This window comes from Papio anubis, chromosome 2, assembly GCF_008728515.1.
Source record: "Papio anubis isolate 15944 chromosome 2, Panubis1.0, whole genome shotgun sequence".
NCBI classification, from domain to species: Eukaryota; Metazoa; Chordata; class Mammalia; order Primates; family Cercopithecidae; genus Papio; species Papio anubis.
Genome location: NC_044977.1, coordinates 193,377,150 through 193,392,790, shown reverse-complemented (window position 1 = coordinate 193,392,790; position 15,641 = coordinate 193,377,150). Strand labels below are relative to the sequence as shown.

Sequence of the window (15,641 nt, the reverse complement as noted above, 5' to 3'; positions counted from 1 at the left end):
AGTGAGGACAAGATAATTGAGCTCTGGATACACAATGGGATTTCTGCACTCTGGATCCTTACCACACCTATTAGGAGGACATATGAAGGCTTTTTTATTTTCCAGTATAACTTAAGGAGGGGTGCAGCTGAGGCAAGGCCAGTCTAAAAGGGCTTGCTAACATCAAACTCTAGCCATGTACATATCCATGGTATGTCCAGCGCATCATATTCTAGGAACAAGGCAACTGGTGTCGTAACTTTCTTCTTTGCTTATTGCCACCCCAAAATGTGTGTTTTTTTTTTTTTTTTTTTGATACAGGGTCTCACTGTGTCGCCCAGTGCAGTGGCACAATCTTGGCTCACTGCAACCTCCACCTCTGCGGTTCGAGCAATTCTCCCACCTCAGCCTCCCTAGTAGCTAGAACTAACTTAGAGGTGCATGCCACCACTCCTGGCAAATTTTTGTATTTTTTGGTAGAGATGGGGTTTCACCATGTTGGTCAGGCTGGTCTTGAACTCCTGACTTCAAGTGATCCGCCTGCCTCGGCCTCCCAAAGTGCTGGGATTATAGGCATGAGCCACCATGCCCGTCCCCTTTTCATTTTTTAATAGACTGATGTTGAAAGTATTCAATTTGGTCGCCCCATATCATATGGGGTTAAATTAACTAAGGCCAATTATTTACTTACTGAGACCCTTCGGAAAAAGAGTTACCTGGTTAACGTTAGAGCAGTGCTTCTTAAGCTGAAATGCAAATGCAGATTCTTATTCTGAGATGAGGCCTGTAATTCTGCATTTCTCACAAGGGCCCCCGAACCCACATGGCATGCCATAGAACCGGATGTGAAAAACTACTACCCTCCAAAATAACTTTTAGAGTAAAGGAGCAAATTCTATTTCTTTTTTTTTTAAACAAAAAACAAAAAACAGTCTCACTCTGTGGCCCAGGCTTGAGTGCAGGGGCACAATCTCAGCTCACTGCAACCTCCACCTCCCAGGTTCAAGTGATTCTCATGCCTCCGCCTCCCAAGTAGCTGGGATTACAGGCACAAATCACCACACCTGGCTTAAAGTAGCAAATTCTAAGGAAGTATTTTTCAAGTGGTTCTTAACCACCTGCACCTAGTACCATCAGGATGCTTGTTAAAAATGTAGTTTAATGAACTCCACCCCAGATCTCAATCTCTCTAGGAATCAGACCCAGGGACAAGTATTTTTTTTTAAAAGTGCCCCAGGTGACTTTATGCACAACACCAAAGCCTGAGAAGCAATATGCTGCAGCTTGTCACTTGATAATGGATGGCCAGAAGCCACAAATTTTCTAGGCTAAAAGAAGCATACCCACATTATCTGACTAAGATTTTCCTTACACAAGTGAGACTTATGTAACTACCAAAGTTGAAAACACGGGATAAACAGAAAGCCTCCTTCACTCCATATAAGGTTTAACATTTTTATTCCTTTTATTATGATCAATGAATCTATTGTGAAAGTTTCCAAATACCTAGAAATTGACATTTATTTTGAGAGACAAACTCTTAGCACATGTAACATCATTTCTCTTATCCTCTATGATACCAATTTAAAAAGTTCTGAATGCCTGACTTTTTCACACCAAAGAGAAGCATACCCACTAGTATTATCCTTGAGAATGTTCTGATTGAATTCTACGTATCATAGAAACCTCCAGGGTCCCCACTGAAACCAGTTACTTTATAGTGCAGTCAGGTGTCACTATTTCCAAAGCTATGAAAGTGAAGAGGCTCTCAATCATTCTTTTCGCCTTCTCATTCACGCATCCATTCATTCAACAAACCCTCAAAAGTTAAACACCAACAAACTGGATAACTGAGAAGAAACGCATAAATTCCTAGGAACATACAACCTGCCAAGATTGAATCATGAAGAAACAAAATCTGAACGTATTAATGAGTAAGGACTGAATTAGTAATAGTCTCTCACCAAAGAAAAACCATGGTTTCACTGCTGAATTCTGCCAAACAAATGAAGAACTAGTAACAATGCTTCTCAAACTCTTTAAAAAAACTGAAAAGAAGGGAATACTTCCAAACTCAGTTTACGAGGCCAGCATTACCCTGATACCAAAGCCAGATACAAAAAATAAAATTACAAAAGCCACTATCACTGATGAACACAGATGCAAAAATCTTCAACAAAATGTCACACAGCAAGAAGGCCCTCACTAGATGGCAGCACCTAGATCTAGATCTTTCCAACCTCCAAAATTGTGAGCCAACAAATTTCTACTCATTATAAACTGCTCAGTCTGTGGTATGCTGTAATAGCAGCAAAAAATGGACGAAGACACCAGTCTAATCCCTGGAACTGTGAATACAGGATCTCATACCCCAGGATCTTCCTTATGTGGAAGAGGGGATTTTGCAGATGTCATGACGTTTACTAATCAGTTGACTTTAGAATTAAAAGAGGCACAATCTTGGTAAACCCAGTCTCATCACATGAAGGCTGTGGATAGCAGCAGCAGAGAAAGTCTGAGAAATTGGAAGCACGAGAAGTGTTGATGACACACCAATGCTGGCTTGAGGATAGACAGGGCCATGTTGTAAGAATGCAGGTGGCCTCCAGGACCTGAGAGTGGCCTGAGGCTGACAACCAGAAAGGAAATGAGAACCTCAGTTTTATAACCACAAAGACTGAATTCTGCCAAAACTTGAATGAGCTTGGAAGCAAACTGTTCCCCAAAGCCTCCAGGTAAGAGCCCAGCCTGCCAACACATTAGTTTCAGTCTTGCGGAACCTTGAGTCCAGACTCCTAACCTATGGAACTATAATAAATGGGTGGTGTTTTAAGCTGTTAAATTTGTAATAATTTGCTACTTAGCAACAGAAAACTAACATACCTCCTCCAAGAAGCTGCCAATCTAGTAGAAGAAAAGATGATATTGTGTACTGTGACAATAGAAAAATGTGCACAGGGTATTAGGGAAACAGTAAGTGCCTAACTGAGGGGGAGGACGGTAGAGAGAGGAAGAGAATTTAAAAAGAGATGGCCATGAGAAATACATGAGTTAACAATGAGGAAGTTACCCTCAACAAAAGTAGAACATAAATGAAAAGTGAATAAATCATAAACGTACAATTCAATTTTTAAAAAGTAAAACATGAACAACCATATAATCACCACCAAGGTCATGAAACAGAGTATTTCCAATACTTCAGAAATACATCCCTGACTCCCAACACAAAGCCCCCTTTCTTAATCACAGCCTTTTGCTCCTCCCCTAGAGGGAACCATCGTCCTGATTTTTATGGTAATTATTTCCTTTTCTTCGTACTTTTAGCACTTACATATTTTTTTGTTTTTGAACTTTACTAAATATATTTGTACTATATATATTATGCTTCACACTTCACTTTCTTGACATTATGTTTCTAAGGTTCATTCCTGCAATTGCATATAGTTATAGCTCATTCATTTTCTTGTCTTTTTTTTTTTTTTTTTTTTTTTGAGATGGAGTCTCACTCTGTCACCCAGGCTGGAGTGCTGTGGTGTGATCTCAGCTCATTGCAACCTCCGCCTCCCAGGTTCAAGCGATTCTCCTGCCTCAGCCTCCCGAGTAGCTAAAATTACAGGCGTCTGCCACCACGCCCGGATAACCTTTTGTATTTTTAGTAGAGATGGGGTTTCACCATGTTGGTCAGGCTGGTCTCGAACTCCTGACCTTGTGATCCACCCGCCTCAGCCTCCCAAAGTGCTGGGATTACAGGCGTGAGCCACCACACCCGGCCAGCTCATTCACTGCCACACAATTGATTTATCCATTCTACTGGTGATCATCACTTAAGTTGTTTCTATTTTGTCAAATACGAATAATGCTATGGACAGTCATATACCTGCTATATATCCTGGTATACATACACACAACTGTCTCTGAGGGATATATCTCAGAGTGGAATTTCTGGGTCACAGAATATGTATAAATATATGTATTTATATGTATTATATGTCTGTTAAACCTTCCTGGATCGTTCCTAAACATTTTCAAAGTTGAGGCACCAGTTCACACTCCCACAAGCTCCCACAGCATCGTGTGAGTCTCCACTGCTCCACGTTCTTTCCAGTACTTGGAATCATCAACTTTTATAGTACCCACTGTGGTTTTATTTTCTATTCTCTTGATTACTGATGAGGTTGAGCACCTTTTCAAATATTTATTGGCCATTTGGAATTCCTCTTTAGTAAAGTACTAGTTCAAGTGTTTTCTCAGTTTTCTACTGGGTTGTCTTTTTCTTGTTTGTAGAAATTCTATAAATATTCTGGATATAATCTGTTGCATTTATTGGAAATCTTAAGAAGAGTGTGGCTTACCTTCCCACTCTGTATGATATGAAAATCATTTTTTAAAAACTGTGGGGTTTTTTTGTTTTTTTGAGACAGAGTCTCACTCTGTCGCCCAGGCTGGAGCGGAGTATAGTGCGGTGATCAGCATGATCTCAGCTCACTGCAACCTCCACCACCAGGGTTCAAGTGATTCTCCTGCCTCAGCCTCCCGAGTAGGTGAGTTTACAAACACCTGCCAGCACACCTGGCTAATTTTTTTTTTTTTTTTTGGTAGTTTTAGTAGAAACGGGTTTCACCATCATGGCCAGGCTCGTCTTGAACTCCTGACCTCAGGATCCACCCGCTTCGGCCTCCCAAAGTGCTGGGATTACAGGCATGAGCCACTGCACCCAGCCTGTTTGTTCTTTTTGTTTGTTTGTTTGTTTTAATGGAGTCTTACTCTGTCACCCAGGCTGGAGTGCGGTAATGCGATCTCAGCTCACTGCAACCTCTGCCTCCCGGGTTAAGCAATTCTGCCTCAGCCTCCCGAGTAGCTGAGGCTGGGATTACAGGCACGCGTCACCACAGCTGGCTAATTTTTGTATTTTTAGTAGAGATGGGGTTTCGCCATGTTGGACAGGGTGGTCTCAAACTCCTGACCTCAGGTGATCCACCCACCTCGACCTCACAAATTGCTGGGATTACAGGCATGAGCCACCGCACCTAGTCAAAAACCTGTTTTTAATGGGAAAATCTATTATCCAGTCTTTAAATAAGAAGTAAGTTAAAATCCAAGGTTTAAGACTTCCTTCAAACAAAAATTTAGAAATTGTGAAAAGAAAGAAGAAAGTTAAAAGTGAATAGGGAAATGCTTTAAATTTTTAGGACTAGTTTGATTCTAAAATTAGTCGCACCTCATTTGATATTGCCGGCTGCTTCAGGAATTCAAAATAATATTCCTTTGTGTGAATTACCACATTGACCATACATTTTTCCCAAGCACAACTGGGATATTTCACAAATGAACTGCAAAGAATGAGAAACATGTATACAACCATACCACTTAAAGTCATACTTGATGTTATAATATGAAGTAACGTTAACCATCCAGCTCCCAAATACAGCCACTGTAAAAGGAACTGGAACCTGGGAAATCCTTGGCCCCAACACTGCTGCCACTCCCCTACTCTCAACACTGGTCTGATGGTCATCTATGGTTCATCTTCTTGCCTCCCCTAAAGAAACCATCCTACTACCTCCCCCTCCCTTTTAAAAACAATCCCAGGGGAGTCTAACATACTATCCAACATAACTTCCAGCAGTGATGAGAAAGTTCTATTATCTGTGCTGTCCAACATGACAGACAGGAGGTGGGTCCAAGGTACTGTCCAAAATGACATATGTGGCTAGTGAGCACTCGAAATGTGGCTACTGCAAATGAAGAATCGAGTTTTACATTTCTATTTTAATAACCACTTACGGCTAGTTGTTACCATACTAGACAGCACAGTTCTAGAAAAATTCATAGTGCATATACTGCGATTGTTACAAAATAGACATAAACAACGATCCAAGAAAAAACACAATCTCAAATTAAGACCTGGTACTCTAGTCCGTATTTCCAAGACTAATGAAACCATAATTTTGTGAGTTACGGACTGCCGCCTTGGAAAATTAAACGGCATTTTAGCAGTCCTCATCCTTCTTACCTAGAAAGTATTAATTTCTTGAAAATTTTCTCATAGCTCCAATAACACTGCGTTACTTTGGTTCACCTGCTGCATGTCAATTTGTTTCCTTTTTGTGTGTGTAACCTTAGTCCACCTCCCCATAGCATCCTGCTCTCACCTGTAGGCTTTACCGCAATGTTGAGTCTTTGGTTTCTTGTTTTCTGTATTTCATTCAAGTTTTCTTCAAGCTTCAGCTATGACTCTTATTTGCCTTCTGTAAAACAGTATCACCTCACTATATAACCTTAAGAATATCATTTAATCTGAGATTGCTTCTCTCTTATTTTTATTTATTTATTTTTTGAGACAGAGTCTCACTCTGTTGCCCACACTGGAGAGCAGTGGCGCCATCTCCACTCACTGCAGACTCAGTCTCCCACCTCAGCTTCCCAGGTAGCTGCGACTACAGGTGCATTCCACCAAAACTAATTTTCGTATTTTTTTTTAAGAGATGAGGTTTGCAACGTTGCCTAGGCTGATCTCCAACCCCTGGGCTCGAGCAATCCACCTGCTTCAGCCTTCCAAAGTGTTAAAGTGCTAGGATTACAGGCGTGAGCCACTGCACCCAGCTTCAGATTGCTTCTCATTTGTGAAATAACTCAGAAGGTCACTATGGTTCCTTCTGGTTTTAGGATTTTTCTTTTCCTTTCTTTTTGAAACAGAGTCTAGCTCTGTTGCCCAGGCTAGAGTGCAGAGGCACCATCTCGGCTCACTGCAACCTCCGCCTCCCCAGCGCAAGCAATTCCCCTGCCTGTCTGCTGAGTAGCTGGGATTATATGCCCGCCAACGGCAACCAGCTAATTTTTGTATTTTTAGTAGAGACGGGGTTTCACCGTGTTGGGCAGACTGGTCTCGAACCCCTGACCTCAGGTGATCCACCTGCCTCAGCCTCCCAAAGTGCTGGGATTACAGGTGTGAGCCACTGCGCCTGGCCTAGTTTTAGGATTCTGTGAATTCTAGTACAGGCCTAGTTACTGAATCTTTTTTCTGTTTTTGTTTTTTCCCAGACTGACTCCTCTTTCCACCTTTTAAAATGCTGGTATCTCCCTGAGTTGGCAGTGCCTACCTTTTCCATACTCTACGTCCTTCCTCCAAGAATCTTATAAACTCTCACTATGACTCTCTTGAATTTATTCCACAGTCTTAACCTCACTCTACATTTTTTTTTTTTTTTTTTTTTTGAGACGGAGTTTTGCTCTTGTTGCCCAGGCTGGAGTGCAATGGTGTGATCTTGGCTCACCGCAACCTCCACCTCCAGGGTTCAAGCAATCCTCCTGCCTCAGCCTCCCAAGTAGCTGGGATTATAGGCGTGCACCACCACACCCGGCTAATTTTGTGTATTTTTAGTAGAGAAGGGGTTTCACCATGTTAGCCAGGCTGGTTTTGAGCTCCAGACCTTGGGTGATCCCACCTCGGCCTCCCAAAGTGCTGGGATTACAGGCATGTGCCACCATGCCCAGCTAATTTTTTGTATTTTTTAGTAGAGACAGGGTCTCACCATGTTGGCCAGGCTGGTCTTGAACTCCTGCCCTCGTGATCCACCCACCTCAACCTCCCAAAGTCTCACTCTACATTCTAAAACTCTAGTTTCTATTTGTCCCACATGATTCACTAGATGTGCTACCAAGCCTTCAAAGATATTGGGCAAACCAAAGAAATTATACGAACCTAACTTGTCATTATAATTATTGATCAATAACACAAGTTTTAGGGTCAAATGCATCAGAAATTGAATCCTAGTTCTGTCACTTATTAGCTGTGAGACCTTGATCAAATTAATCTCCTGACCCTCAATTTTCTCACATGTAAAATGGGGTCAAAAACTCACTATGGTTGTTTTTGTTCATGTTTTATATATAATATATATATATACACACACACACACAGAGCTTAGCACAATACCTGGAATATGTTAAGACCTCAATAAATGTCAGCTACTATTATAAGCAATAGCATTACTATCTTTCTAGTCTTACAGTTTAAAGTTATCTTGGACTCCTTCTATCCTTTATTTCTTAAATAAATTCAGTCAGCATTTGTACATTTTCATTTACCAGTATAATCTCAGTGTACCAGGATTTCGTGCCCTCACAGCTTTCTACTATGCAGCTACCCAACCAGATTACTAGATTTAAAAATATTCATAAGGCCTCATGTTTGTTTCCTCTAATTACCCAGCATAAAACATAAAAGTTTAGCTATTATACAATTCAAACAATCCTTCCACCTGTCTGTCTCCCCATTAGATCCCTTGAGTGCTTTCAGGGCAGGGGATGTCTTGGTCCTCTTTGTACACTGATAACTGCCAAAATCCTTTAGTCAAGAAATGTCTGTTGAATGAATGCTGACCTGTCTCTAAACCTATCGGCTATCTAGCTTCCTCATATGTGAAAGGCAGCTCTTATATTCGCTAATCCAATAATTTATTTGGACCAAATTGGTCTCATCACAGTATCATGATGAGCGGTTTCACTGTATTAGTCAGGACCTTTTTATCATCAAAAAATTCTGGCCGGGTGCGATGGCTCACGTCTATAATCCCAGCACTTTGGGAGGCCGAGGCGGGCGGATCACAGGGTCAGGAGATCGAGACCAGCCTGGCCAATATGGTGAAACCCTGTCTCTACTATATATATAAAAATTAGCCAGGCGTGGTGGCAGGTGCCTGTAATCCCAGCTACTCAGGAGGCGGAGGCAGGAGAATCGCTTGAACCTGGGAGGCAGAATTTGCAGTGAGCCGAGATCACGCCACTGCACCCCAGCCTGGGTGACAGAGCAAGACTCTGTCTCAAAAACAAAAACATTTTTACTCACCTTAAGCAGAAAGGAGAATTTACTAGCTCACATAATCTGAAAGTACAGAGATAGCACTGACTTTAAGCATGGCGGCTGACCCAAAGGTACAAACACTGCCATCAGAACTTGGTCTCACTGTCTCCATCTTTTGGCTCTGCTTTCCACTTATTGGTAACTTCCAGGCTCACATCCTATTCTCTCAGCAACCCCAGGACTCAAAGCATGCCTCTTTCTCAACAGTTCAACAAAAAATTCAGTTATTTATCTGTGCTCATTGCAAAATGTGCCCACTTTTGAACAATCACTACGGCCAGAGCAATGGACTGTAGACTGACTGATCATGAGCTGGGCCTGAGTCACTGGCATACCATATGTCAGGGTGGCGTTCACTTAACTGAGAGGGTGGTTCCCTGGGAAAATGGGAGTCCTGTTACCAGAAGGGATTGAATGATGGCCTGGCAAAATTAACTGATGTCCCTTATACTCTGACATTTTTTGCATGCTGTCCACCACTGCCTACAATGGCTTTCCTTCTTGTTTCTGCTTGCCCAAATCCAAGTTATATCCTTTCTGCTTCAAGAAGTCTTCTGTGATTTCTTGTCCACTGTATCAAGTCACCCATTCCCAAATAAATATTCCCCTTTTCCAAAAGATTAACCTTTTTCATTTTTCTTTTTTTTTTTTTTTAGATAGCACTTACTCTGTCGCCCAGGCTGGAGCGCAGTGGCACAATCTCAGCTCACTGCAACCTCCGCCTCCTGGGTTCAAGTGAGTCTTGTGCCTCTCACGCAGCTGGGATTACAAGCACCCGCCATCATACCTGGCTAATTTTTGTATTTTTAGTAGAGACCGGGTTTCACCATGTTGGCCAGACTGGTCTGGAACTTCCGATCTCAGGTGATCCGCCCGCCTTGGCCTCCCAAAGTGCTGGGATTATAGGCGAGAGCCACCGGACCCGGCCAGATTAACCTTTTAAAATAAACAGCACAGAAAGTCTCAAGAAAACGTTCCCAATAAATTCAAAATCATGTCTAATTATAAATATGGGTTATATATGCTGTTCCCTAGGATATGAATTCGAAGGACAACAGCTCTACCATGTACCCGCTATACATTATGAGGGAACAGTACGTGAGGCAACTTTTATATATTAGCATTCAACTAATTTTACTTGGCTTTAAATTTTCTATAAGGTCTAAGCTACCTAATAACTACCATAAGTTGGTCCCGAATTAATCAAAGTACCTGCCATAAAAACAGACTATGGCTTTTGGAGTCACCTCAAACTAGAGTAAAATCATGGCTAATACCCCCTCCTCTGTCCTTTAGCCACAGATCTTTGAGCAAATTATTGAATATCTCTAAATGCTGGTTTCCACCATCTGTAAAAACAGGAACAGCAATACCTATTTCTACATGAAGAGGCTGCACGGTACAGTGGAAAGAACAGAGTTAGACGAACCTGGGCCAAAATTCTGCCACTGATACTATATAGTGATAATAGCTATAATCCGGGCCAAAATTCTACCACTGATACCATAGAGTGATAATAGCTACAACCTGGGCCAAAATTCTGCCACTGATACTATAGTGATAATGAAAAAAAAAACATAATCGGTAAAATTCTACCACTGAATGCCGTGAAGTGATAATATAGCTACAACCTGGGCCAAAATTCTGCCACTGATACTATATAGTGATAATAGCTATAATCCGGGCCAAAATTCTACCACTGATACCGTGCAGTGGTAATAGCTATAACCTGGGTCAAAATTCTACCACTGTTGCGTCAGAGTGATATACAACCTGGGCCAAAATTCTACCACTGATACCGTAGAGTAATAATAGCTACAACCTGGGCCAAAATTCTACCACTGATACCGTGCAGTGGTAATAGCTATAACCTGGGCCAAAATTCTACCACTGATACCGTAGTGATAATAGCTACAACCTGGGCCAAAATTCTGCCACTGATACTATATAGTGATAATAGCTATAATCCGGGCCAAAATTCTACCACTGATACCGTGCAGTGGTAATAGCTATAACCTGGGTCAAAATTCTACCACTGATACCGTAGAGTGATAATAGCTACAACCTGGGCCAAAATTCTACCACTGATACTGTAGAGTGATAATAGCTACAACCTGGGCCAAAATTCTACCACTGATACCGTGGAGTGATAATAGCTACAACCTGGGCCAAAATTCTACCACTGATACCGTGTAGTGATAATAGCCATATGACTTTCTCTAGGTGATCCCTCACATGTAAAGTGGGGATGATATTTAATCCACAAATTGTTGTGTGCCTTTAACAAGGCAATATATTTCAAAATATCTAACACAATGAATCACAAATAGTGAATACTCAATAAATGACGTCATCAGCATTATGTTTAAAACAATTCAGAGACTGGGTAATGACCAAGGTCTGCCAAATATTTTTTATATTTCATAAGCGATTACTACATGTTAGAAATGAATCTAGTCTAATAGGTTATAAAATACCTTGTAATCTTTTTCTTTTTTGCACTTTTTGACCAGATAAAAAGTCAACTAAAAAATGTGGTTTCTATAGAAAACTATTAAAGTGTGGGCAACGCCATACTTAAAAACTCAGGGCACAGTAAGGAAAAACCTCTTTGGTATTACTTATTATTCTCCATAAATGCACTTGGATTTTCTTAGTCAATAAAATACTTCTTAAGGACTCAACACGTTGCTCCTAGAACTACTGAAAGGCAGGTGAGATAATGAGCTAGATAGACTCCTGTAATCAACTTGTTGTTTAGCTTCAGGCTTGATGTAGTAACACTGAAATGACTCGCACCAATATGAAATCACTATACCATATAGCCATCTCCTAAACAGAAGCAGGAAATCTGGGGTATGAATGATAATTTTAGATGCTGTCTACCAGAACACACACAAAAGGCAAGTGGCTGCTCATATTTACCTTAGCAAGAAACTTTAATGTAATTCACTAAAAAATATTCAGTTCAACTGTTTCCAAAAAGATATTAAATAAGCAGGCATTTAATTTCTTCTATTTTAAACTATAGCAAAAGTTTCTTTGGAAAAAACAGCTTCTTGATTTAGTTTAACAGTTCTGTTTATTTTTCCAAAATGAGTGAATCATATGTAATACTTATCAACTTTTAACGGCTGCAAAGCATAGAAAACGTGCTCAATCTAAGATTTTAAAATAAAATAAGACACCAAGTATTGCCAGCCACAGTGGCTCACGCCTGTAATTCCAGCCTTTTGTGAGGTTGAGGCCAGAGGATAGCTTGAGCCCAGGAGTTGGAGACCAGCCTGGGCAACACAGCGAATCCCCATCTCTACAAAAAAAAAAAAAAAAAAAAATTGACTGGACGCGGTAGCTCACGCCTGTAATCCCACACTTTGGGAGGCCGAGGCAGGCGAAATCACCTGAGGTCAGGAGTTCGAGACCAGCGTGGCCAACATGGTGAAATCCCGTCTCTACTAAAAATCCAAAAATTAGCCGGGTATGGTGGCGGGCGCCTGTAGTCCCAGCTACTCGGGGAGCTGAGGTGGGAGGATCACCTGAGCCCGGGAGGCAGAGGTTGCAATAAGCTGAGATTGTGCCATTCCACTCCAGCCTGGGCCACAAGAGCAAGATACCGTCTCAAAAAAAACCAAAAAACATATACATATATATATATATATACATACACATACATACACACATAAAATTAGCTGGGCGTGGTGGCGCGTGCCTGTAGTCCCAGCTACTCGGGAGGCTGAGGTGCAGGCTGCGGTGAGCAGTGACGACCCTCACTGCAAACATGATGAACAACAACTCAGGCACCAGACACTGTTCCCTACAACTAAGAAAGCCAAATAATACCTACTTTCTTATCCTCTTTCCTGTTTTCGAAAACATACATAACACGAAGTAATGCTTTAAAAAGGAATAGCAAGCATAGATATGTCAGACTATCTTTTCTAAGGAGCTTTCTTCAACTTTTATTTTGGAGGACATGAGGAGTGGGAGAGGAAACTAAAGGGAGTCGGAAGGTGGGTTCTGGCTATTTTTACAAGTATATTTATTTTGTAAGTCAACTAGATGGAGGCGAAGAAAAGTTCCAGCGTTCGGGTTCACTTTCAACACACCCCCGCAACACTTCTTTCGGGTTCAAACACACACCCCAACACTTCTTTCGGGTTCACTTTAAACACACACCCCCAATACTTCTTTCGGAAAACCGCCAGGGCTGAGACCGACCCTCCCCGGACAATGCAGCCCGCCCGCAGGCAGCCCTGCTGCTCGGATCTCTGAGGAGCTCGCGCTACCGGTCCCGTCTGAGCAGCTCCATCCGGCACCCCGAATCCGAAAGGGCCTGCAGGAACCGGGGCGGGGCACGCGTCCACCCTCCGCCGCGGCAGAAGTTGGGTTTCCTCAGAAAGACTAAGAAACCATCCATCAATCACTCCGGCGCCCTTCCCCGAGATGCCGCCGCCTCTCCCCAGGCTCGGGGCTGGCGCAGGCCCGGAGGGCTGGGCCGTCGGCTTCTCCCCGTTAGCCGGGTCCGGACCCGGCGCCTACAGGACGAGCTCCCGTAACTCCCCGCACCCGCCTCCCCCGGCCGGGGCGGCTCCCGGCGCCCGGTCTCCCGCGGGCAGAGGCGCCCCCGCCCCGCTCACCCGCCCGGGTGGTGTCCGTCAGGTCGTGGTTGGCCGCTCCCCGGGGAAACTCCCTCAGTTTCCGGCCGCTCAGGCTCAGCACCCCGGTGACCGCCGCCTCCTCCAGGGCTCGATCGAGAGAGCGGCTCCACGAGCCCGGGCCAGAACCGGGGCCTGCCCCGGAGCTTGGGCCGCAGTGAACACCGGGGAGGCTGCCTCCCGACGCTACGGCGCCAGAGTACTCGGCCGCCGCGGCCACCGCGACCAAGCCCGCGGCCGCCATTTCCCAGCCGACAACACTGGGCCCTCCGCTCGGCGCATGCGCGGCCGGACCGCTGGGTGGGCGGAGAAAGGGGTTCCCGGACCCCGCCGGTTCCCGTGACGGGCAGCACCGCGGTGCCCCCGGCGCAGCCCGGCGCTTGCCCCGCCCACATGGCGAGCTTTTCAAGGGGAATTAAAACGGACTCTCAAATCCGGAGCAGCCCCTACTCTACCCTCCCAGGGGCATTTCTAAAATGCCTCTACAAGAACATCTTCCAGACAACGCTCCGCATCAAAACTTCTCCGCCTTGCTCCCTCAGTAGTGGAGGATTAGACTAAGCATTAAATTAAGTTTTTTTTTTGTTTTTTTTTTTTTTTGAGACGGAGTCTCGCTCTGTCACCCAGAGTGCAGTGGCGTGATCTCGGCTCACTGCAAGCTCCGCTCCCCGGGTTCAAGCGATTCTCCTGCCTCAGTCTCCCGAGTAGCTGGGACTACAGGTGCCCGCCACCTCGCCTGGCTACTTTTTGTATTTTTAGTAGAGACCGGGGTTTCATCATGTTGGCCAGGCTGGTCTCGAACTTCTGACCTCGTGATCCGCTCGCCTCTGCCTCCCAAAGTGCTGGGATTACAGGCGTGAGCCACCGCGCCCGGCCAGGATCCTTTCTTAACACTGTTGCTGCAGAAACTTGGATGGTGAGAGGAGAGGACCCTCTGAGATACGACCTAAACCGTTTCCCAACTTCATTGTATTACCAGATGATCTAAGTCGAGATTTGATGGACTTAACTATGGTTGCTGGAGAGAAAACAAACATGTGCTAATTGGGCTCAAAATTCTCATTAAAAACGTTATATAAATACTTTATATCATCCATCCCTTTTATAAAATAGCTCTTCTTAATGAAAATACAAGAAACATCCTCAATAGTACTTGTCCTTTTGGCAAGATTTTATTGTTGTTGGATAAAGCAAGATTAGAATAGTATTAAAATCTAAAATGTTGGTCTGGAGCCAAAACTGAAGAATAGAAAATGATCTGACCATAATCTAAATGTGGGAATTAAAGGTAGAACCGAAGAGATACTCTAAATTGAAACCACTCAAGTAATGAAAGAATGGAAAATGCTTCATTTAAAACCAATTAGACCTCACTTATACTGCAACCAGTCTCTAGCACATTCTTCAGTCTGTTTTACTGAAGAAGCCATTTCTGCTATATGACGTAAACTTTACCAACAGTCAATCAGCTAGTATTTACTATGGAAATAGAAGAGGCTGTCAGATACAATCTTTTTCCTGGAAGAGCACAATCTAATTATGGAACCCAGACAGGCCAATTAGAGAATGAGCCTTAAAAAGGGCTAAGAGTGATGGGGCTTACTTACGAGTTCAGAGAAAACTGTATCACGGATAAATTTTGAATTAAACCTGAAGGATTATGAAGTAGGACAAACTGGAAGGTGAGACTGGAAGATGGATCAGCATGAACGCATCCAGATACGACTTATAGTGGTAACATGTGGAGGATATAAAGACCACAGATCAGAAAGTTCGGGTCAGAGAGCAAAAGAAAAATAAGGATGAGAGATCCTCTCATTCAAGCCCCAACTCTTCAATGACACCTCAATTGGCATGAATTGCTAAATATTAGAAGGTATAAAAATGTTTAATCCCAGTGCCAAAGTTGATAGTTAAAACAGCTGCCCAGAGAGCTGTTCTATAAACTCTCAACACATTCTAGTTACTTCAGCAACAAGTTCCATGATACATAATCAATATGTTATGAGCATGGGTCACAATGGTGGGTGACATATTTGTCATCCCCAGCAAATAATATTTATCCGATGCATGTATAGGTTTTTGTTATCCTGGGCTTCCTAAAATTGTTATTCGAAAGATATTAAGCTATTTAAGGGCAGTTT

General features: G+C 43.1%; 1 protein-coding gene across 11 annotated transcripts in view; it reads right to left on the bottom strand.

Moving 5' to 3' along the window:
• LRCH3 (leucine rich repeats and calponin homology domain containing 3) overlaps nt 1-13,788 on the bottom strand; it is a 111,092-nt gene extending 97,304 nt beyond the window's left edge. For 7 of the 11 annotated variants that reach the window (XM_021933271.2, XM_009198820.4, XM_009198822.4 and 4 more), the window contains exon 1: nt 13,480-13,787. In XM_021933271.2, the coding sequence (XP_021788963.1) occupies nt 13,480-13,741 (262 nt within the window). In that variant the 5' untranslated portion in view covers nt 13,742-13,787. Of the gene's footprint in view, nt 1-13,479 lie in introns of all 11 variants that reach the window. The other 4 variants (XM_009198817.4, XM_009198819.4, XM_009198818.4 and 1 more) reach the window with 1 other exon arrangement.
• Nucleotides 13,789-15,641: the final 1,853 nt, after the last annotated feature.